This window comes from Cibotium barometz, chromosome 53 (genome assembly GCF_041138505.1).
Source record: "Cibotium barometz isolate CiBa-2024 chromosome 53, ASM4113850v1, whole genome shotgun sequence".
Lineage (NCBI taxonomy): Eukaryota > Viridiplantae > Streptophyta > Polypodiopsida > Cyatheales > Cibotiaceae > Cibotium > Cibotium barometz.
The window spans coordinates 9,331,985-9,356,768 of NC_141098.1; the positions used below are offsets into that span (position 1 = coordinate 9,331,985).

A 24,784-nucleotide genomic window follows, 5' to 3' on the forward strand; every position below is an offset into this window, starting at 1 on the left:
ACCTCTTACTTCCGGGTGGCTGATAGAAGCCAGTTACACAAGATTGATCCTCCTTCAGTCCCAAAGATTGATACTCTTAGATGGCAATGGATTAGGGTGGTTGCCTCTCACGCCAAGGGGTGGTTTATTGACCCTGTGTTGATTGATTCCAGTTTATGTGAGTATAGACTGTGGTTGTAGGAGAACTGTCCTTTGGCAAACTTGGTCCTGGCCTCCATATCGGCAAGGCCAAGAGCCGGTTCCCTTCTTTCAATACACTGCCAAGATTGGACGTCGCACATTGCTCAGTTAGTCCACACACACCCCTTCTAGAGCCTCTCATTGGCATGCAGAGGGGATTTCTCCGACTTTGGGATTTGTGGAGACCACACAGGATGACTTACTTCATGTGGATGTTGGTCTACTGGTGGGCAGTTAGCTAGTGTAGATGGGCATTCTTGGCACATGCTCAATTTGCTGATGGGATCCTGGAGACTCCTCATCATTGTCTATGTTCCTGCCAGTTCTCTCAGATGGTGTGGACAGGTGTTTTTAAGCTTCTCCGATGGATTTCTCCAGACCTCGGTTACATTACTTGCGGTGCATTTTGCTGGTTGCCACCAAATTTGGTGGGCTGGCATCTTGGATACGAGGTTGCTCCGGATGATTTGGTTTTCCACATCGAGCATGGGATCTTTGCTCGCATGCTTTTTTTTTCTCTCTCTCGTCATGTCCTACATTGTCAGGAATCATCGAATAGCTCAGAGACCTTTAGTATCATAGGCGCTATTCTTGGTTGGTGCATTTGGAGGGCCAAATGTCACCACACTCTTGGAGGAAAATCTTCTTCCACTCATCAGATTTTGGCAGATATGTGGTCCGATACCATTTACATGTTTCATGTGAATGGGACTATTTGATGACTCTCTCCTCTCGGTCTAGTGAGTTGTGGAGAGAACATTTCTTGGAGACTTGGAGTCATCACTAGATTTTCTTCAACTTGCAGGGCGGTATCCCATGGTGGAAGTACATTCCTGCATGGTGGTTTATGTCCTCCATCTCTTATCTCCCTCCTTGAGATTTTGTATAGGTTTTTGGGCAATTTTTTTTGCCTTTGAGTGCGGTTGGTCGCACTTGTACTTTTTGGCGCTTTAGCACATGCTTGTATGAGATTTTGTGGTAATATAATCAGCCCTGTTTTACTCCCCCAAAAAAACTTGCTTTCTTAAGCGTATTGCCTTTTGGGGATTGATCAACTGCAATGTGTTGCACGACTCAATACTTTATTGATTGATATATTAAAGCTTACAACAAGCACACGCTTTTATAGGCTGAATGTCTTCTCTCTCTCAACACTCTACTCATGGGGTAGTGACACTTGGCTAAACCGACATCATTGCTTACACACAAACACACTAGTGGCTATAAGAGGTGGTTCACATGTATTTACTCACTTACTCACACAAGTGAGTGTTCACACACACAAACAAGGGCTGTTCACACATAGACACAAGCGGATACACAAACAAGGGTACATGTACATGATGGGTATACACAGTCTCTGAAATACCTAACAAACCCCCCTTCAAAGTGAAGGTGGAGATGTCACAAGATAGACCTTCAATAGTCATTGTCATTTGGGGTCAACACTGCACTCTAACACTCCATCTAAGACACGTTCCCTGCTACAGACTCAAAGGCTAGTAAGCATGGTTTAGAGGTGAGTGAGCTTGGCACAAAAGGCTCAAAGACTCCACAAGCATTACCCAGAGGCTTAATAAGCATGGATGCGCATAGACAGGTCTAGGGAACAGGTGCCAAAAGAACTTGACCACCCATGACTTTCACTTACATCAGTCTATTAGAAATATCCCTCCCTCCTTCCCTCCCTCACCCATGGATGCGCATAGACAGGTCTAGGGAACAGGTGCCAAAAAAACTTGACCACCCATGACTTTCACTTACATCAGTCTATTAGAAATATCCCTCCCTCCTTCCCTCCCCGTGACCTACATAGGGATACAAGGCACTACAAACACATAAAAATTGACATACATGTCGAACACTTATTACAAATCTTTTTCGGGGGACGACCCAGGCAAAGGACCCATGACAACTCACACATAAAAACTAAAAATAAATATTTTATGGAAGTCCAAAGCTGGTGGTGAAGTGTCCATGAAGACAAGCAATTGACACTTGGCCGGTCATTTTAGGCTCGGGGGCCTGGGCACAGGACTTGGAATGTCTTCAATGTGTTGAAGGAAGCTTCAATTTGGAAAAGCCCCAAATTTTGGATGTTGGAAAGGCCTTAAATAGGGTCAAAATGGAAAAGCTCCAAATTTCTGAATTCATAGAGGCTTCAATTTGGCAAATTTTGCCCCAATTTTGAAAACCCCCAAATTCTGATACATGCAGAGTCTTCAATTTTTACTGGTTTTTACTGATTGAACAAAAGCCCTAATTTTTTCAAGATATTGGAGCTTTAATTAGAGGATTTTACCATTTATGTGAGAAAGCCCCAAGTTGATTTTTCGTGTCCTGTGCTCTTTGCAGCTGGTACAGTCGGGAGCACTATGGTGGGTGCAAGGGGCGGGCGGAGAAAAAATTGACAAAGAGGTCTTGTTGACGTGGCTGCTACTGAGGTGAATCAAAGGCTGGTGTGCTTTTTGCTGCCAGCAGACCTTGGTGACATGGACGAGCTGGCGATGTCAGGCAGCTGTAGATGTGATGTGGTGCAGCTGGAGCAAAGATGGATAAGTCGACCAGGTGGGCGGTGGTAGCCAAGAACTCGGCTGCACTTGCACAGGCAGCAAGTCGTGGTGCTGGTGATAGGGCGGCACACATGCATAACTAATGGTGTATACACCAGGTACAACACTGCTGTGCGCACATGAGCAGGTTGACGTTGGCGAAGTGCTGTTGCGCAAGTGTGTACGGCCGGAACTGCGCAGGCCTAACAGGTGATTGATGGTATGAATAGAAACGGGTGGTGGTCCAGATAGCATGAATCTGTGCGTAAGTGGGCAGTGGGTGAAACACGTGGCTCTGATACCATTTGTGAGCCTTAGGGTTACGGTTATACAGGCCTAAGCTAAAGAGGAGGAAAAATTACCATCAGGGCTACTATGTGTGTAGAGTGATAGAAAGAAAGAAAGATATATTAAGTGTCTTACTAAAGACCCAATGGGCCTATAACACCAAAGTGATACAATAATGTCCATGGCATATCTCATCATGGAACGGAAAATAAAATAGAAACAAAACAAAGCTATCTCACTGGGGTGATACAAAACTGTCCATGGAGAGAGAAAGAAAGAAAGAAAGAAAGAAAGAAAGAAAGAGATTTTATTAACTTCTTCCAAAAGACCGAACTTGGCCTATGAGACAAATCAGTGTACCTGTGTGGTGTATCCTCTGTCATCCCAACAAAATGAAAAAGTATTGAACTAAAAAGCTGAATCTGGGTGTGCAGTAAGTACAATGAGTGGGGGAGGTGATGGAGCTCTACTACTAGGAGAATGCAAAGCTATATGCATGGAGTATACAATCATGATATGCAACTTAGCTAGCTTCATCCTGTACCATACTGGGGGTATAGAATGGTATACATCAATGAAGGGGGTGTCCATAGCTCCCTGAAGAACATGCCTTGGTCTGCTCTGAAGCGAGCCAGTCGCTCCGCACCCTCTCTGTGAAACTGAGCTCTGATCTCTGTCATCTCTCTCTGGTATAGGCGTGGTGTCTGAAAGCCAGGTGTCCTCTGTCTCCTGCGGGCTCTGAGTGTCTCTGCTCTCTGGAGAGTAATTCCCTGCTGTGTAGGGGTTGGGAGTGGGGTGGATCTCTGAAAAAATGTAGTAATATGTGTTTGTCGTCCCCCCTCTGGAGCTGTCTGAGCCTGTAATGATGTCTCTCTGTGACGCTGTATGTCTAGAATGAATCTCCCCAGTATGCGTTGGTCTGTTGCCTCAAAGATCTGGCGTAGGGAATGTGGCTCTCTGAATAAAATGGGATATCTCTCTCTCATGGCTGTATATGCTCTGCATCTGCATACATAATGCTCCTCACTCTCCACCTCCTCTCTGCACAATCTGCATACCCTCTCCTCTCGGGGGATCCGTGCTGCTTTGCCAGTCTCGATCTCCAATCGATGTGATGAGACTCTAAGCTGACCAATAGCTACTCGGGAGCCGTGTGGTAAAAAGCCCTCCATGTATCTAGGCCTCTCTATAAATCCATCATCAGTGATACTCATGAAGTGATCTCTGTAGTATAGCATCTTCAGTGGAAGAGGCTGTGTAGGTGATATCCATGTCTCTCATGTATAGAGCTGCCATAGGTCCTGTCTCAATACTCTGTTCCTCTCACTATGAGAGAGACGGATATGTGGTGCATCCTTGTCATACTAGAATGGTGGTAGATGATCCATGTCTAGGCCATGCTGTGAGAACCAATGTGTGACCTGTGCATACCATGATCCTCTGTCTCTTGCCTCAGCCAGCTGTCTAGATGCCTCAAAAGCTCTGTATGACAATCTGTCCTGTGGCATCTCTCTGAATCTGTCTAGCAGGCATATAGTCTGGAATATGGCCTCTACCATCATAGGAGGCGCAACAAACTCTGCTCGGATAATGTCATGAGGTACTGACGGTTTGCTGCGTATCATGGGTGCCATCATGAGGGCCTGTGGTCTCTCTATCTGTGTCCACCAATGAGTAGCAAGTCCTGGCGCCCATACCGCTGCTCCATACATCAGTGCCGGTGTGACTAATGTGTCAAATAGCCACCCCTTCGTCCGGGGCTCCTGAAAATGCGCATGGTGGCATTGTCTCTCTAGCATAGCCAATGCTGCATATCCCCGTGTCAATCTGGCTCTAGCTGCTGAACCCATGGTGAAGCGCGTGGCTGCTGCAGAGAAGGTAACCCCTAGGTACACGTATGATGTCACCACCTCCACTTGGCGTCGTGCGAGAGTGAATGTCAGCTGACTCCTGCCCTGTCTCGATGTATGAAAGACCATAACCTTGGTTTTCCCAAGGTTCATAGTGAGACCCCTCTGTGTGCAGAAATCATCGAGTGCATGTAGATGCTGCTGTAGACCTCCTGGAGACTCAGACACTAATACAATATCATCAGCATAAAGCATAATATGTACTGAGGTACCTACTAGATCAACTCCATCTCCGCCTCCCCGTGTAATGAAGTCAGCCACCTCATCAATGTATAACCCAAATAGCGTGGGGGAAAGTGGGCATCCTTGCTTCACACCAATGGTGCTAGCAATAGTCTCGGACATACCTGCTGGGCATCTGACTCGCCCAAAAACCTGCTCATATAATGCATAGATGCCCCATGTCATATCTGCTGGTATGCCAAGAGACTGTAGGCGCTGAAAGAGCCTCTCTCGTGGTACTGTGTCAAATGCCTTGCAATCCACAAAGCAGCAATAGAGCTTTCTCTTCCTCACTCTGGCCTGATCAATCATACATCTCAAAGTGAATACATGGTCAATGGTAGAGAAAGCTCTCCTTAAGCCTGCCTGCCCTGATGAGCGTAAACTTGCTCGCTCAGCATATAAGCTAAGCTCTTGCTCCAACACTGCACCATGGAGTTTGGCCAACACGTGGCCAACCATAACCATCCTGTAGTTGCTCGGATCGAGCATATCCCCTGTTTTGTGGATCGGCGCAATGGTGTGCATCGTCCACTTTGCAGGCAAACCCTCTGCTAGTGCCCTGTTAAACAGGTATGCAAGAAAAGGAGCCAAAGAATCTACTGCATATATGAGATGCTCACCCTGTAGGCCCATATGGTCGGCGGCTGTAGGCGGCGGATAGCTTCCTTTACCATCGAGTGGGTAAAGAAGCTAGCTGTGGTAGGTCGAGGCTCTTGTGGCTGAGGTATAGGGGGCTGCTGTGGGGCGTGGTATAGGCCCTCTGCATATGTGTGCCATGTCTGTGGGTCTGCAAAGGGTGTCGGTGTCCGGGGGTCTCTGAAGTGCCGCCATGAGGTAGGGCTATCTCTACTCATGAAGAAATGGAAGATCTCTAGCTCCTGTATCTCTGCAAAAGCCCGCCTTTTGCAGCGGCGAGTAAGTCTCCTCATCTCTCTTCTCGACTCCTGCTCTGTGATGGCTCCCAAGGCTCTCTGTATGCGGAGCCGTGAGTATAGGGCTCTGCACTCGTCATCATACCATCTGTTCTGGGGCATAGTCCCAGATCTCGCAGGCTCTCCTGAGTGGACACGATGTGGGAAGCGGTGCCACGGGATCCATGAGTAGGAGCCCATCCTCTACTCTGCCAGTGTATATGTCTGCCATGTCATGTGTGAAGTAGATGGTAGTGTGTGGCGTCGGTATGTGGGGGGTTGGTGATACTGGTGATCCGGCTAGTGAAAATGCCAAGTATGTATGATCTGCCCCAATAGGACGAGGTGGGATGGAGAATGAGGTGACAAGCTGTGATGCCTCCAAAGATCCCATAATGTAGTCCACCACCGTGCCTCCGGTCCGTGTATGACCCCCATGTGGGAAGCATGTCAGCCCTCCTGATCCCGGCCACTGTAGCATCCTGTTATAAATAACGAGACGATGCCTGGCTCCCAACTCTAGTAATTGGTCCCCATAATGTCCTCTGTCTGGTCCAGTGTCCTCTGATGCCCGACTAGCCCCTATCTCCTCTGGATCCACAAGGTGGAGGATCTCCATGTCATCATAGTCATACACCTCACACTGTCTGCTCTGTGTGTGGACATTGAAGTCACACGTAAGAAATACTTCCCATAGTGTAGAATAATGCACAATCTCCTCTGACAGACAAGTGTATGGCGAGGCTCCTGTCTCCTCCTCCTGTGGCATGTCCTCTGTAGTGACATAGGAGGATCGTGATGGAGGAAAGTAACATAGGGCTATGTATATAACCCTGTCGTGTGAGAGCTGTAAGCTGATCCACATGTATCTGGCCTCTGGATCCTATGCTACCACTCTCAGTCTCCCCTGTAGCTCCGGTCTGAATAGAACTGGTGCTCCCCCCGACCCTCTCGCGGTACCCTGGCGTGTGGTCCTCCTGTATGTTGACTCCCACTGGAATCCCTCTACTCGAGGTAGCCCTCTATCTGGGCTCTGATGTGTCTCTGTTAGAAGAGTTCCTATGGAGCGCTTAGGGTTGGGGTTAAAAGAAGATTACTAGAGCTTCCACATGTAACATGGTTCACATGTACCTACTTACATAAGTGAGTGTTCACACACACAAACAAGGGCTGTTCTTCACACAGACACAAACATGGGCAGAGTCTCCGAAATACCCAACACTGCCTCCATCTGCGACTCTAGCCACGGGTTATCTGGGGTCTATTCTTGGAGTCTCTGGAGGGAGGGGAGGCTCCTGCGCAAGCTGGAGCAAATCTTGAATCTATCCATGCATGGGGTGCCTCCCAATGATCTTGCAAACCAAGGAGTAAGGGGAAGCTCTTGCACAAGCTGGAACAAATCCCAAATCTGTCCGTGCACCCGGCCGGCGCGGGGGGGGGGGGGGGGGGGGGGGGATCCAAAGATCTTGCAAACCAGGAAGGGGCCTCGAGGGAGGCAACTGTCGAAACCAAGAGCTGGAGGTCCGTTTCTAAGAAAAGGCAAGGGGCGGCAGCCTCCGTTTGGGGATGATGGAGCGAGTGCGATGGAGTCCTCGTGAGGGGGTGAAGACCAAAGTATTCAGGCACTCATGGAAAGAATTGAAACCCAAATGTAGTGACTTGAAGAGGAAGGAGTAGGAGAGGAAGGCATGGTAGCGAGACAACGTGGGATGGGGAGGGCGAAGAGGCAATGGCTGTGTGAGAGGGAAAAAGACAACTGGAGATGGGGGGGGCGGGCGGAAGAAGAGAAGACGGCGGTAAGGTAACTTGTATTAGATGGCTTTACCTTAGTTAATCTACAATAACTACTAGGATAGAATCACGTACTGAGTTAAGAGAAGGTAATCGCATGATAAAGTCCACACTAATGCACTCCCATTTTATCTGGGGGATATGGGATTTCCTCAGCATCTTTACCCCTCTGAGCTTTAATCCTCTAGTAGATTAGGCATTGGCGAATATGTTGGCGAATATGTTGTAACACATCCTTCTTTAATCTTGGGCCATAAAAAACTTTTCTTTATACACATATAAGTGTTTACATAACTTGGGTATCCTATAATTGGGCTATTGTGGGATTCACTCAAGATCTTCCTTTTTAATTTCTCATCTTTAGGTATGCATAAGTGGTTATTAAAGTATAATTCCCATCCTTGATTTTGTAACCTTCAACCTTCTTTATTTTGTGGGTGGTCCTGTTCCTTTTTACAGAAAGTAAGACAATAATGTGCATAAAAAATCTATCATGAATGATCTTTGCCATACGAATAAATATTGAGATGGCAAGTAATGAAGTCTTTCTTATAAGTGCATCAGCTTCTTCCTTACGTGCTCTAGATTTTATTTCATAATTAAATTCTTGGCTTGTCTACATCCATCTTGTTTGTCACATCTTGATGACATCTTGAATATCCACTAAAGTAAACCTCTGTCCAAGTAAGTAATGTCTCCATATTTTTAAGGTATGCAAAATTGCAAGTGGTTGGGGACTGTTTTGAAGGCTTCCATCTCGCGAAGAAATACTGAAGGCAAGGGTATTTAATCATTTTATTATGATTTCTAGCTATTGTACTTGTTGTTCTTGTTGTACTAGCCATTGTACCTATTGTACCAGTGATTGTACTTGCTGTACCAGCCACTATACCTGCTGTACTAGCTATTGTACCTACTATACCAACCATTGTACTTGCTGTACCAGCTTTATTGCATGAAGACTTGTGTTTTTTTTGGGGAAGAATCAGTACCCACACGGAGGTATATGGATTATATTGTTGGCTTGGCATTTCTATAGCCTATGTTGTGGCTTGGTTGCCTTGTGTCGGGTTGTGTTATGGCATTTGTATATGGATAATCCGGCATCTCCCGTGGGGTGAATAAGGCCCTCAAAGCTTGTACACGATATTTTCTCTTTGGGTAATAAAATACTCTAAAGGAAGGGGGGGGGGGTCAGCCCATTCCGTAGTGTCAGCTGTGCAAGCTCCATTTTCAGCATTTGTAGATGTTTTGTCCAGCTTTTATGTTTGATGCAAAGTGACGATGGATATGTGTTAAGGCAGTGGCCATGTTTAAATGTTTTAATATGCATTGATGGTATCAAAAAGTGTGTCAAAGGCCCTACTCCCCGGGCACCACAAGTTTCAAAAGGGGGGGGGGGGGGGGGGGGGGTGAGGGGGGGAGGGTGAGGGGGGGAGCAATAGGGAGAAGGCGAAAGTCGGGTGGGAAGGCAGGGGTGTGAGCTGTGGCTTAAGAGGAGGGGGACGGATAGGCAGGAGGAGGGCGATAGGGAAATGCAGGAGGTGGGGGTGCACATGCTGTGCAAGAAGGCGAAGGGGGTGGCGTGGGGTGGGGTGGTGGTGGGACAAGTCTGTGCTAGGGGGGCTCCAGCTTGTTCATACCTTGTGTTTTTCGAGAGAAACACACCAGGCGGCGAGCCATTTATGCAGGAGAGGGTGGGTGGGAACCACGGCTTGTTACTCTCCTTCAATCACAAGTTGTGAGCTAATAGCGTGTAACTGAGTCTACTGTATCTTCCTCCTAGCACAAGTAGGTAGCTAGCTACTTTAAATGCTGATTGTTGACTACAACTCATCCACTAACCCACTTGAAGGAGGTACCTACTTTTGAGCTAGTCTGGGGCTCATTGCACTCCTTTTTATACATACAAGCTATAGCAAATCCACCGCCATTATATCCTAAGGTTGCATGCCCCCCCTTAGTGCCAAATTATTACACCCTTCATCACTTGTATTTCCAACAGAAATATTGGAAGAACCAGCTGGCACTGCAAGGTCGAGGAAGGGCTTTTACTAGTGATGTGTCCATAGAAAAAGCTAACCCAGGAGGACTAGTTTTCAGATTTATCAGATTTATTAAATGTTTTACTGGTTTCACTGGTTGGGGATAAGTGTGCGGGCAACATATACTTTCATGTGCACACCAGCCAATTTAAGGCCCTGCCTTGTGAATGGGTATAATGGTCTTTTGAGATTGGGTTTGGGGGAGGCCTTTGCAAATGGACTCATTGAAAAGCCCGGCTAAGATTAGAGTGAGGGTTGTCTGTGACATCCATCAGGGGCTGATTGGCTGCATCAAGGAGTGTGCGTGCACGCTTGCCATATAGCTGGGTCGATGAGGGGGCATGCTAATTTCCTTTCTAGGAAGCAAAGCCAAAATTTTTTGGAGTTAACAATTGCAGAGAGTATCTAACATTTCTTTTCTTGTGTTTTTTTGCAAGAAACTCGTGTCTTGCATCTAACAAGGCGCTTATACACCTCCTTTGTTTGGTTGGCCTGCGAGTGGTGAAGGCTGAATTTTTCATTCTATTTCTAAGGTAGTGTCTTACATTCCTTATCATACCATCGGGGTGGTGCCATCTGGGGCTTTCTTGGTGGACTTGACTATGTATGGAAAGCTCTGATGGGCTGTGGTGTGGACTGCATGGCTAAGAAGGGAGGCTTTCACTGTGAGTGTGAAAAGGGTGTTGATTGGGGCCATCAGGTAAGACAAGCTAAGGTTGTAGACTGGGTCTTGCTCATCAGAGAAGATACTGATGGTAAGTGACAATCTAAGGAGGGGTTGGTGGGGATTTGTAGGTGCTTTTCAGGTAGAAAGCAAGCTGCCAATGGTCATGCAGGAGCACGTGGAAATCAGGCATATACAAAATACGGCAGGGAACCCAATAAAGTAATCCACAACAATCCTCCCATCCCTTCCGTGTGGATGGAAATTGAGCTTGAAGATGTGGGACAGCATTTCATTCCATTGAATATGAAGAAACCATGTGTTATACCCATCTCAATCTAACTGTAGCCCCTTTGTCCATTACGCATCTGTTTGTCTACCTCATATGGCATGACCTCAGGGAGTATCAATGTATCCTCTTGAAAATCTAACATCTCTATTAGTCTTTGAGAGAGAGAGAGAGAGAGAGAAAGAGAATGTTATATTAACATCTTCAAAAACCCAATGGGTCTATAAGCCCAAAAGTAGTACAATGAATCCATGAGAATGTATATTGAGTCATGGGAAAAAAACTGAAAAGGAAAAGCTATACAATGGTAATCATGTGACTACAAAATGAGCTCATAAGGCTACAAGATAGCCTCAGGCCAATATGCGTGTGTGTGTGTGAGAGAGAGAGAGAGAGTTATATTAACGTCTTCAAAAGATACAAAGGGTCTATGAGACCAAAATGATGTATATACATAGTGACCTTGATGTATACATCGAGAGAGAAATGCATGCGTTTGTCTTTGTAGGTACTGAAGCCTGTACAGAAGCAGCAAGGGTGCTGGCGGTGGAACCCTTTGTTTAAATTCTGGTCTGGACAAAGAGACCTGAATATTAAACGACCGGTTATTGATATCTTGGAGACGGATGGCCCCTGTGAGAAACCTTTATGCCAGATATTGTTTCCATTTGACCGTAAGCATCTTGACTTTTTTTTTTTTTTTCAAGAAAGAGACTTCTATTAAGTATGAAAAAGGCATGCAACAATCACAGCTATAAGCCGGAAAAGAATAGAATCACCCCAATATGTGAGATGATTTCAACCACTGAGGAGCATCTTGACTATTTTTTCACTAGCACTTACAAGAAATTATCATGAAATTCCGAACGTTTGAATATTACCTTTGTCCAAGCTCTGATAGTTGTTGTGCTTTTCAGGGGCATTATCAGAGTCAAGGAAACAATGGCACGGACCATCAGTATCCATGTCTCTACCCAGCTTTAGGTCAGCATCTTTTGATTTGGTTACAAATTCACTAGCATTTCATCATTAAAATCTCATTGATAAAACCTCCTAGTATTTTCATATGATTTTTTCTTATGAATATGGAATATTTAAAATTCTCATGTATTTTAGTACTTAAGTTTTTATCAAGTAAATTCATAAGTATTTTCATCAATAAAATCTTCATTTTAAGAACTACGAATTTTTGGCTTTGCAGTGGTAGGACTCGAGAGCAGCCCCACCTTTTGAAGTACTCATGTCAGCTGAATTGCAGGTCACATAATTCCATTGTGCTAGTGTGTGTGTGTATGTGTGTGTGTGTGTGTGTGTGTGAGAGAGAGAGAGAGAGAGAGAGAGAGAGAGAGAGAGAGTCTTGTTTTTCTTTGTATTTTGCATAATTCTTTAATATCAGGTTACAGTTTGTGTGTTTATCTTCCCTGCTGGAAACCAAAGCTTTTTAACAAGCATCTTAAGCATCTGCTGGGATATTGGGATGCAGTGTGAAAGCAGTGAAGCCAGCAATTATCACAACCCCTTTTAGTGGTGAAGGTGCTGAAATTGGAGATCAGGACTTCTCTTACAAGTCCATTCTTGCAATACTTGCAGCAAAACCTCTCTTATCTCTGTGCTTTGAGAATATGATAATGCATGTGGAGGCAGCTAAAATAGTGGATAGAAATGGCAGTACATCACACAAGATTACACCTGCAATAAGGGGAACTTCACCTGTTTCTGCTAAGACTGTGTGAGTATCTGGGTCTCTCAGGGATCACATGCATGTGTGGGCCTAGAGGATGATGTTGGTGGGTCAATTCTTACAGGTGAATTCTGTATGGCAAACATGCTCTTTCTTTTGTCCCTTGGTGCTGGTAAATTTCTCATATTTGGATATGGGACAACTATTCTTTCATTTGATGAGTAGCACACATTTGCACATCATCACAAATGTAGAGTGCTATGTTGTACAATACAGTGCATTTTACAGGCAGTTCATAAATAATTAAAAAATAACAGCTTGCACTGTGCGTAGCACCTCTCTCTCTCTCTCTCTCTCTCTCTCTCTCTCTGTGCACATCGGGCTTCTAACCGATGATACCTCAGGTTGAAGTCCCATTCCGTGCATTATGGTTCATATGTTGTCCCATCAGCTTGATTAAGAACTCAAGATATATCCTGTGTGTGTTTTTTTGTGTGCATGTGTGTGTGAGTGTGCACAGGTGCCATTGAAGCTAACACGAGTACTTTGCATGTGTGAGAGTGTGGACATGTGCCTAAAGACGCTGATACAAGCACTTTTGCCGTCACGGGTGCTTCCAATGCCAACACATTTTCTCCTGTGTTTTTTGTGTGTGTGTGTGAGTGTCCACACATGCCAATCAAAGCACTAAGTACTTTGCCATCACGGGTACTTCCAATGCCAATGCATTTTCTGACTGTTTCGTAAGTTTTCAAGTATTACCAGTCAAAGGATGGGGCTGGAGCAGGAGCCTTTTCAATTTTGGTGGGAAGCACAGCAACGAAATTTGTATGTCGAGAATTCGGTTAAATTGTGTGCCCTCTGCTGCTAAAGACAAGTCTAACATTGGTGCTCTCAACGAACTGAGTTTGTTACATATGGGAGTGGGTGCCTCCAAGAAGAGGCACTGTGAGTGGTGAGTGTTTTTGTTCTATCTATCCTGTGTTATTTTCAAAGGAAACTGTGAGGTGAAATCCCCAACAGTCTTGTTTCGACCAACCACCTTAGAGGTTCATCTCTTACCAAGAAGAAGTTTGGATTGCAAGGTTAGTGGAGGAACAAGCTGCGATGATGCCTCTTTTAAGTAGACACATTGATAGCCCTTGAGATGATGTCTGTTTATCTTGTAGAATTATCATATACAAATGTCAGTCTTTGGAGAAAGCCCAAGGCTTATGGTTTTTTTGTTTAATGTTTGCATAGATGTTGGCTATTGATGATTTCCAACTGTTGGGTATATATATAAGCATCATTAGTTACAAGGATTGTACAAGACTTGGAAGCATCCTTAAAGCACTTTACAATGTCAAATGACAAAATTACAATATTATGTCGATGCTCAAATAATAAAAGCGTGAACATAACCGGCCAAGCTACATGTTAATCTAGATGGTTAATTTAATCCCCTTATTCATGTGGATCATGTCTTGGAGAAATTAAAGTTAGTTGAGGTAAGCGAGGAGGTTGTGGCACTTGAGGTGAAGATTGCAACAGTTGAGAGAGGTAGCATGATTGGGCTGTTGTCCCTCCAAAAGAGATGGGGTTAGGGTATTAGCATGATTGAAAGAAGTTAGGAGAGTAATACTGATCAAAGGTCCACCAAGTCTACTCAATGTGTAGACATTTGAGATTATGATGTTTGATTTGTGGGCCTTAGTGCAATCATTTGATTTTTCTTTCTTTTATGTTTTCTCTTCATTTGTCTTTAGAATACTTCTACACTTTTGTAAGAGAATTTGAGTACAATGAAGTAGAATAAAATGGATAATCACCATCAAATAAAATGGTGAAATGCAATAATTGTGAAGAACAAGCAAGAGGAACAAGGTGAAGTAAACAGTGTGCTTCCTTACAGCTCATGTGATTGACAGCTTGTTGCTCCTAGCTATAGAGGTAGAATAAGCTGGGGATCTTATGTCAGTCAACCTTATTGCTTCTTTGTCAATCTCTGGGGATGGTGGGGGCAATGATAAGAAGCCATCATTCGATGATCATCCAATTGGTTGATAGTGTGGGTGTTGATGCGAGGTAATCTTTACTTGTCTCTCGTTTCTATGGGAGGCTTTTGGATTCTCCTTGAAGTAGAGGTATAGGGACTACTTTGCCTATCCATTGCTAACCTCCAACTCTTTTGCTTTCTTTCTACTTTCTTTATTTTCTCCAACACTCTTGCTTTCTTGGACATTTGGTCACTTTTTTTCTTTGAAGGACATGTGCTTTTGTTATAATAAAGCAATAATTTAAACTACTTTGACTTTCAATCTATGATGATGTACTAATTGTCTAGGCCTTGGTGCAACATAGCCTTTACACTCATTGATTAATGCGAGTTATGTAGCTAGGAAGAAGCTTGAGAGACTTCTCCATATAAAAGAGTTTTTCCAAGCTGTCCGCATTGCTACCATCTTTGATGTATGTGTTGGCACATGGAGTGGCAAGCTCGTAGACGTTGAGGATATGGGGTAGGTTGAAACATTTCTCGACACGGGTCTTTTTAGATGGAGGGTCTTGTGGATTCACTCGCGGTGAGTGTGTTATAGAAAAGTGCTCCACTTTTAGGTGTAGAGGACATTTTTAACTCTTGTTTACTTGTATGTTGCTTGTTGCAAGCAGGTTCTTGTGGTTTCACTTGTGTAAGGGTGGTGAGAGTTTTTTTTATAAAGGTACTCCACTTTTAGGCAGAGAGGAAACATTTATCCCTTGTTCACTCGTATTTTGCTTATCACAAGCAGGTTCTTATGTCTTCCCCCAATTGCAGGTTCTTGTGGACTTCTTGCACCTTTCTAGGCTCACACTATTTGAGTTGATGAACAACTAGATAAAATGCTTCGACTATCCACCTTCGAATGTACCAAAGAAGAACGACAAGATCCGTGTATGTGTGAACTTGAAAAAGGTAAATGCTTGCACGGTGAGAGATCATTACCCACTGCCATAGATTCAACATGTGCTTGAAAGGATAGCACGGAAAGAAGCTCATAGCTTCTTAGAGGGATTTTCTAGTTACAACCAAGTATCCATAGATCCCAAAGACCAACACAAAACTGCATTCCCTACTGAGGAGAGAACATTTGCATATAGAGTAATATTGATTGGACTCACAAACTCACCAACCACGTTTTAACGGATTGATGTCCAACGCTTACAAGGATTCCTCAAAGGTCTTCATGGATGACCTCTGTGTGAACTCCAAGTTGAGATGAGAGCATATTCTTCATCTACAACAAGAGGTGCCGATATTATAGGTTGTGCCTAAACCCATAAAAGTGTAAAATTTTCATGGTTAGGCATGGTCAAATCTTAGGGCATGTGGTGCTCAAAAATGGGATAACAAACAGATGAAGGAAAGATCCGAGTTATTTTAGAACTTGGAGAGACCTAAAAGCCCAAAAGCTCTTCAAAGATTTATGGGGCACATAGGGTATTATAGAAGATTCATATTTATGTATGTAGAAATCACTAGACCTTTGTATGCCCTATTGGTATGTTTCTATGGACATAGGAATGTAAGGAAGCATTCCATAAGCCAAAACGATCTTTGATCTCAGGTCTAATTTTGATAGAACTGAGATGGGATGTTATCTTCCATTTGCACATTGATGCATCATTTTATGCCATAGGATGCATATTAACTCAACCAAGAGAAAAGAACATGGACTTTCTAGTATGCTATGCCAATAGATAGCTAAATGAGCCAAAAAGAACTACATGACCATTGAGACAGAAGGATTGTCAATGGTTTATGCTAATGTGAAGAAGTTTTGCCATTATCTTTTGGCAAACAAGTTTGTATTCTAGGTTGACCATCAAGCCTTACTCTATCTAGTGAAAAAACCGTGCAACACCATGAGGCGGATCACAAGGTGGCTATTGCTTCTTCTTGAGTTTGATTTTACCGTTGTTGCTATGAGAAACAAGTCAACACATGTAAGAATTGATCATTTATCAAAAATCTTGAGTGAAGAACCAGGAATGGGAGAACCACTAAACGGAGGATGGAGGAATCAATGTAATACAACTTGTGAAGGTAGCAACCTCTTACACACTCATCTTGGGGCAGCTCTATAAAAAAGGAATAGGCGATATCTTAAGACTCTATGTGTGTGAGGATGAGTATGTTGATATTTGTGAAAAAACTCATAAAGGAGTCCCATGAGAACATTTTGGAAGTGAAATCACTGCTCAAAGTCATCTATTTCTGGGTTGTGGTGTCTGACACTCTTTAGAGATGCCGTGGTGGAATATGTCAAAAGATGTGACCAGTGTACCAGCGTTTCATATTACCCCAGCAAAGGGGCCCACCACTTCCATTTCCCTCACTCTTTTCTCTCTCCCTAGCTAAACTCTTGCAGTTTTTTTCCTCGAGCTCTCACCCTTCCCAACCAGCCTCCTACTCTTAGCAGCATGGCTGAATACTCCAACTCCTCCTAAGAGGTCCTCACTCATACACCTCAGAAGAAGAAGTGCCTGGTTGGAGGCCATTTTGAGGAGTGGGGAAAGTACCCCACCCAACTTTCTCACCTAGGCGAGGCGGTCAACGGCCATACAATCCATAGTCTCATGAAGAACAACCATAAGGTGGAGCACAAGCTCCTACATTACACAGGGCCATGCTATAGGGCCATCACCGATCCAACAATTGTGGCCCGCCTGGAGCAAATCAGGCTCGGTGGCCTACCCACCTTGGAACCCTGGGGCCCGGACGCGCTGAATTGCTTGAAGTTCACAGAGACCTATGATGCCAACGCGGCTACAGGGCAAGTGCTAGACAACGAGGGCCACCCCCAGACAATCCACCTCAGTCTGGACCTCATTCGGGAGGCGCTCCATCTCTTGTGCGTGGAGCAACCATATCGCCAATGTGATGTGCCACGTTCGTGGCACTTACCAGGGCTCCAGCACCAAGGACAAAATCGAGTGGCAGAATATCTCCGAGCAAGAGCCAGCATGCCGCCTGTGCCCTCTCCTTCCTTCTCACCACTCGATGGATCGATCGTTTCAATCGGTGCAATCTCTCTACCCTCTCCCGTGTCCATCAAGGAGTGCGAGTGAACTGGGCTAAGCTGGATGTTACACAAAGAACTCCATGATGCCGAACCCACAGGGAAAGCTCGTGACGGCAGCCTCACTCCTCACCAAGGTTCTTTATCATACTGTAGGCTAGACCCCAACCTCCCCCGGAGGGTGCCACTGCCATCCCCACCCCTCTTCCTCCACCTCGCCCTTCTCCAACCTCACCACCCCCCAAGTGCCATCACCCTTGACACCCAGCAACAGGAGCCTGCTGCTCCCCACCATGCCATGGCTAGACCAGACACGACAGCTGAGGATGTTGAAGCCCACCGCAAGGCCACCGAAGAGGAGGAGCTACGTTGTAAGCGTAATTTTTTTGACTAGAACCTTTACGAGACACCCCCTCCTCACTTCTCTGAAGCCAGCACTTCCTCCCCCGTCTCCTCCCATCTCGCAGTACCATGGACACCCTGCACTGGGCACATGCAGGCGACTTCTGCTCCCAAGAAGCGTATTTAGAGGGTATCCGCTCCACCCACCCAATTTTGCTCACGGATTCTCCAGCTTAGCCCGTTAAGTCCTGAACCAAATGACTGATTACATGCACATGCAACAGGAGCAGGAACCAGCAGCAGGCCTACGAGGCCCTCCACGAGGCCACGTTGGCTAACCATCGCCTCCAAGCGGCCCTGGAGGATTAAGACGTTACCCTCGCCAACACACTTACCTCCCTCACGAAGCTCTGGCACCAACTCCAGGCTGTCCAAGACGCAGAGCAGCAGGCCCCTCACGCCCGCTCCCTCGCCCACACAAAAGCCCATCACCTTCAAGAGAGATTGGCCCGTGTAGAGGAGGACAACCAAACTATCAACCTCTCCTTCCAGCAGTATAGGGAAGTTGCCCAGCATGCCCTGCACCACAAAGAGTCCCAGCTCCAAGATGTAGAGGCCCAGGCCATCCCTCTGGCCCCGTCCCCAGCGTGCGGTCAAAAAGAAAGTAGACGCACTGATGGACACAGCCACCAATCTCCCCACCCTCGCCACCCTCCCCCAAACCCTGCCCAACTCCTTGATCTCGACTTCCAAGCCATTCGCCTCAACCTCCTCTAGCACAACGTCTTCCTCGACGAACCCATCTCTCCCGGTACATTTTCATGCATCCTCACCAACCTCTCTCCTTTCTAACTACCCTTTTCTTCCAGGTCCCAACTCTCCTTCATGCAACCCGCCACCCTCTTTGACTTCCCCGTCCCACCCCCCTTCAAACCAACCTCCTCAATCGGGCCCACCTCTTTCGGTTTGGGCACCCCACTTCCGCTGATGACACCATTGACCTTGCTGACGACACCATTGACCTTGCCATCCTCGATGGGCTCTACCCATATCCTTACTCCCCCTCCTGCACCACCAAAGACCTCCGCTTCCTCCACCATAGGGGGTGGGAATTCATCTACGGGGCCTACAAGTCCCTCCACCGTTATGAGCTCCCCCCCTTACACCCCCGCACAGGTGCCACCTCCCAACTCCAAAGACCTCCGCTTCCTCCACCATAGGGGTGGGAATTCATCTACGCGGCCTACAAGTCCTTCCACCGTTATGAGCTCCCCCCTTACACCCCCACACAAGTGCCACCGCCAACTCCAGATTATCCATGCCACTGGGATCATGCACTCCCATGTGGCCTTTCCTCTGGACTTCTCCCAAGAGGCTGACGATGCCCGCTGCTGCTTCTACTCCAAGGGCCTGGACAATAACTCCTCCTTCGACACCAATAACGACGATGATCAAGATGGAGGAGTGGCTCCCGAAAACCCCCCAATGAGCCACCCCCACCCTAGTCTCCTCCTCATCAACCCCTCCACCCATCCCAACCCAGTACCAGCTCCCAACTGCCACCACCCCCAGGAACCACCCTTTCTCTCATTTAGGCCTCGCCCTCAACCTGAAAGACATTCCCTGACGTCGGCACGGTCCCCCACCTCTCCTTACCGCAACCCTCGCCACGGTACCCTCTCTCCGTGTGTGCGACAACCCCTCCACCCTCATCACAATCACACCCCGACTTCCCTTCCCCCATACCTATACAACTTTCCATGGTTTGCCCCACCGATGTTCCAAAGCCCCTGCAGCAATGAGGCCACCATGCTCACAAAGATCCACACCTTCCTCGACAGATATGAGCAGGTGCCTGGCCAGCAATTGTGGCTACAATCCGCTTCTTCCACCTCATTATTACACTTATGGAAGCCTTTCCGGTGGATTAGAACCACTACTACGAGGGTAGCCAAGGTCTCGCCTTCGACCTTAACAAAGGCCCCACTCTTGGTTACTACAAGTGCATCCAATGGATGCCCACCTGGTGCCTACAGATCTTCGAAGATATGATGGAGACCACTTTTTAGGGGACAAGCTACAAGGTCTTCCATCGATCCCGCCACATCCCAAGTCGCGGTTCGGCACCTACTTCATTTACTACAGCTAAGTACCCTTGCCAGCTTTGAGGATGGATCTAAATTAGGGAGGGGGTATGTTAACCACACTGGTTAACATCATTTTACAAGCGTGGTTATGCTTCTTGTAATCCATTGTTATGTAACTGCACACTAAGTGCTTAATGAAAAAGATATATGGGATGATTGAGCTTACGACTTGTGTAATGTTAGTCACAGGAATGAGCCTAGATGTACATAGAGCTAGGAAGTTAGTTTGGCCCCCCTAATTGTAAATGGGCGATAGGCCATTGTAAAAAGAGAGCTCATGTATATATAAGTGATTTATGGAATATGAAAAGGGACGATCCCATTATCACAATTGAGTCTTGCCTTCTCTCCCTCTCTCACTCTCTTGTAGCTATGGTGGTGGGCTTGTATTGGTTTGACGGATGCTTGCTTGATTGTGGTGCGTGCATGTAGGTGATGATTCCTATCTCGCCCTCTCTTCTCCCTCTTCTTGTCTTCTCTTTGAGATCACTCGTGTTATCACAATTGAGTCTTGCCTTCTCTCCCTCTCTCACTCTCTTGTGGCTATGGTGGTGGGCTTGTATTGGTTTGATGGATACTTGCTTGATTGTGGTGCGTGTATGTAGGTGTATGTAGGTGATGATTCCTATCTCACCCTCTCTTCTCCCTCTTCTTGTCTTCTCTTTGAGATCACTCGTGCATACACATAGGCATGTTGAAATTTGAGCCATGTGATGAGCTATGGTGGATCAAACACTAGAATCAACATCATTAATAAAGTGATTAGTAAATAATTAAGATATAATTAGTAAGTAATTAACAAATAGATTAATTAAGATATAATTAGTGGATAATTAACAAATAGATTAATGTAGACATGGATACTTAAAAACCAGCAAATTCTCATTAGGGCTATGCCTCAATTTATAGAGTTTACATCAAGCATTTAATCCCACTGATTTCTCCATGATTCACTCCACCTCTTTTCCCTGATTCTCTCCACCTCTTTACTTTTCCCAGAATATCTCCCAGAATATCTCCACACTTCCTAAATCTTCTCATGCTACCCTTTATTCTCTCCCAGTAGATTCTTCTCACCTTTTCACAAGTTCTTTCACATTTACACATCCTCTTTTACAGCCTCTAACCAAGGGTTTGTTCCCGCACACACCCTATTCACTTGTATTTTCAACACCTCCCCTCAAGTGAATACTCCTAGTACACCTAGAACCTATACCAAGTTTGTCTCCCCTTACTTGATAGTCCGCGACTAGTGCCTACACCTCCCCTCAAGTTTTCTTAGCACACCTGGACTCTATATCAAATTTCTCTCTTACTTGATAGCCTGCGACTAGTGCCTTGAGTCCCTAAACTCATAGTCCTTGACACTCTCTCTCTCTATGTGTCCAAGGCTACTATAAGTGCCCGCGACCTTGACTAAAGTGCTCACACATACATCTATCTACCACGTGGCCTACATCATTGGTGGCTCAGAGGTGGTTTTACTTTGTTGGGGCAGGTTACATTGGGTTGTGGGGTCTCTCTCTCTCTCTCTCTCTCAGAGATTTTCACATGGCTCCTCACTCTTTGGAGCCTCACATCTTCTCTTGTCTTCAGTCTTCTTGTCGTGGCAGCTTCTCTCCACGCGTCCATGTCTTTCTCTTCTTTTAGTCTTCTTGGGGTAGCTTCTCTTCTCGTGTCCATGTCTTCCTTCAATGCTTCCTTTAGATTTTCTTGGTGTGGATCTTCCTCTTGGAAAGAGATATTCTTCTTCTTTCATGGCTGGGGTGAGCTTGTCCGTCAGGTCTTTTTGCTCCATGTGAGCAACATGTTTCAATGTTTTGCTGACAGTTCCTTTGGGTTTTTTCTGTTTATCTTTTGTCATTATGTAATGCAAACACAAATCTATGTAGGAGGTCTTACCTCTTGCCTTATTCTGGACAAGGACAGTGTCTGTTCCCATTTTTACACTGATGTAATGTGCCCAATACATAATGCGTATAGCATTCATTCTCATGCACATTCCCAAATGCAACTCTGGCTGTGAATAATCTTGAATTTGAGTGAGATTTATAGGCATTAACCAAGGGTTAAATGCAAAATGATGATTATCACAATTTTATCAGCACAATTTTACCAGAAATTACATTAAATCAAGGGGGGTAACCAATTTGTACAGAATGGCTGGAGTATCAAACCAACTCCGAATTGAAATCTGAAGTTATAGGGATCTGTATCAGATACCTAATGGTTAATTTGAACCCTCAATTGCACCAAAATATAGCGATTAGCATTGATTAATCACTGATTAGCAAATTAATCCACTATTTTGTGTGCAGAAAACAGAGTATGCGGGGAGTCCAGATCTGGTGCTTGACTTCAAATGAGCTCAAATACTGTCAAAGCCATCAATAGCAATGAGTCTAGTAGAGGATTAAGCCAATAAACACAAGATTTGACCAAATATTGAAAGCTTAATCTTTGTTTTACCAACGTCACCTACAGATTTGATGAAGAGCTTGGATCTCACTGTCTGTAGACTTGATGAAACTGAATTTTGTCTTCACCAGCTTGTAGAGCATGCTTGAAAACACCTTGGGATAAGAGGAATTAGAGGCATTTGAACTGAGCAAGAATAAATATCAAATACCCTTCAGAAAAACGGCGCCTAGTAAATCGACGATTTCTGCTGCATCCGTCGGCGGCGGTTTGCTGCGTGGAGTTGATGGGCTTGAAGAGCATTGAGATGGCTAGCTATGGTTAGAAGCACTAGGGCTAATTTTAACTGTGCAAGGAGAATGGACTCCTCCACTGGCTGGGGTACAGAGGTGAGTTGAAAACTAACTAAAATTTTGATTATTTTCTAATTATCTACTAATCTTGATTAATTAAATAATAGGCTCATAAACCTGATGGATTCTAGGCATGGCTCTGATACCATGTTGAAATTTGAGCAATGTGATGAGCTATGGTGAATCAAACATGCATCCCAAGGAAACACAAGGTCCCACTGGCACTTAGAAGGAATAAATGTGTCACAAATATTTATGGGACTTCCTTTTAAGTGCTTAACTATAGGTTGGGCTTAGTGGTTTACCATGAAAGGCTAGAAGTGGCCTTGTTTGAGCAAGCTATTAGGAAGTTACTTATGAAGCAAGCTAGCCATTTCTTAAGGAAATCATGTATGGTATTATTATATTGTTTGCAGTGCAAGGAAAGATAATGGGTGCACAAAATTAAGAAGGCTCATTATTTGTGATGCTTATTTAATGGTGGCATCAAGTTATAGACTCATAATAACGAGGCAAAATGGAGTGAAAGAAGTTAGCAATGAGAGCTAGTACTAGATGTCTTTTGGACAACCATGCTCAGGATTACTAGTAAATCGAGTCTCCAACTTATTGTTTTCTATTTACACATTGTAATCTTGAGATTTTATTTTGAATGTGTGGAGTTGTTCTGAAAGATCACAACTACATCCTTCTTTCCCAATGCCATGCATCAAGTTGGTAGTATATTTAGAAGAATGCATCGTTAGGTCAATTTTATATACGACTTGATAATGATTAACCTGAACCTAAATACATAATTTAGTGCTAAAATCATTTGTGGGAATTATTTTTAAGATGATTTTTACATTTTTAAAATTTATGGATTTTGTGGTCTTTTTATAATGTTTTTGTAATTTTCAAGATTTTTAATAAGCAAGCAATAAACTTACAAAAGAAAAGAAAAAACATGCATGATGCATGCAAACATTGTACTTATGAATTCATTTTTTTCCATTCTCTGGAATCTAGCTAGATGGGCGATTTGGATAATAGATGAGCAATCTAGAAGTTAAAGGATCCAAACAGTGAGTGATCTGAACAAGCAACAACATCAACAACCTACAATCTGAAAATATAGCGATCTAAATATCTCAACGATCCAAGGGTTGGATCGACAATCTTAACATAGTTGTGGTATGGATTATCAATGATCTAGAGATAAGATCGATGATTGGGAAATGTCCATGATCTGAATTAGGAATTATCCAAGGTAATGATCTAGAAAATAGGGATTAGGATGATTTGGATCTTGGTTGACAATTTGAAAATTCCATAGAACAAAAACATATTTTTTATAGATTTTTTATTTTTCAAGGCTTCTCTTATTGTTTTTTAAGCTTTTTGACATGATAGGGTTGCTTAGCAACACTTCAATGTCATGATTTTCAACATAATTTAACAAAAAACTATAATTACTAAGATTAATGCCTTGATTCAGCTAATCTTGGCAAAAAAAAAATGTAAAAAATGATAATGTACACTAATGTCCTAATTAATCTAAGGTTAATGCTCAAAGTCATGTTGAAATCAACCAAGTGGAGAGATAACTTATCTCAATCACACCCAAGAGAGCTTTCTCTACATTCCACCACTCCCATGAGACAAAGAATTCAATAAATTAGGCAACACAAAACACAAAATGTTAATGTTAAATGCAATGCCTACTCAACATATTCCTAATCACACTAATAACATATTCAATCACACTAATAACATATTCCTAATCACACTAATAACATATTCAATCACACAATGCAACTTGAATTCTACTCTAAAACACATTTTCTCAACATTCTACAAAGTATTTGCATGCAAGGGCAAGATAAAGTGGGAATAATAGAAGATTTTTGAGTAGAAAATAGCTCTCCCATATCACCAAGTAGCTTCTAAAACCAAGCTACCTCATA

General features: G+C 44.4%; 1 protein-coding gene across 1 annotated transcript in view; it reads left to right on the forward strand.

The window, feature by feature from the left end:
• LOC147608258 (protein NEOXANTHIN-DEFICIENT 1-like) overlaps positions 1-12,857 on the forward strand; it is a 54,742-nt gene extending 41,885 nt beyond the window's left edge. The window contains exons 8-11 of the mRNA XM_086788976.1: positions 11,364-11,529; positions 11,773-11,839; positions 12,057-12,113; positions 12,339-12,857. Coding sequence (XP_086645102.1) covers positions 11,364-11,529; positions 11,773-11,839; positions 12,057-12,113; positions 12,339-12,588 — 540 coding nt within the window. The 3' untranslated portion in view covers positions 12,589-12,857. The remainder of the gene's footprint in view (positions 1-11,363; positions 11,530-11,772; positions 11,840-12,056; positions 12,114-12,338) is intronic.
• The last annotated feature ends 11,927 nt before the right edge of the window (positions 12,858-24,784 follow it).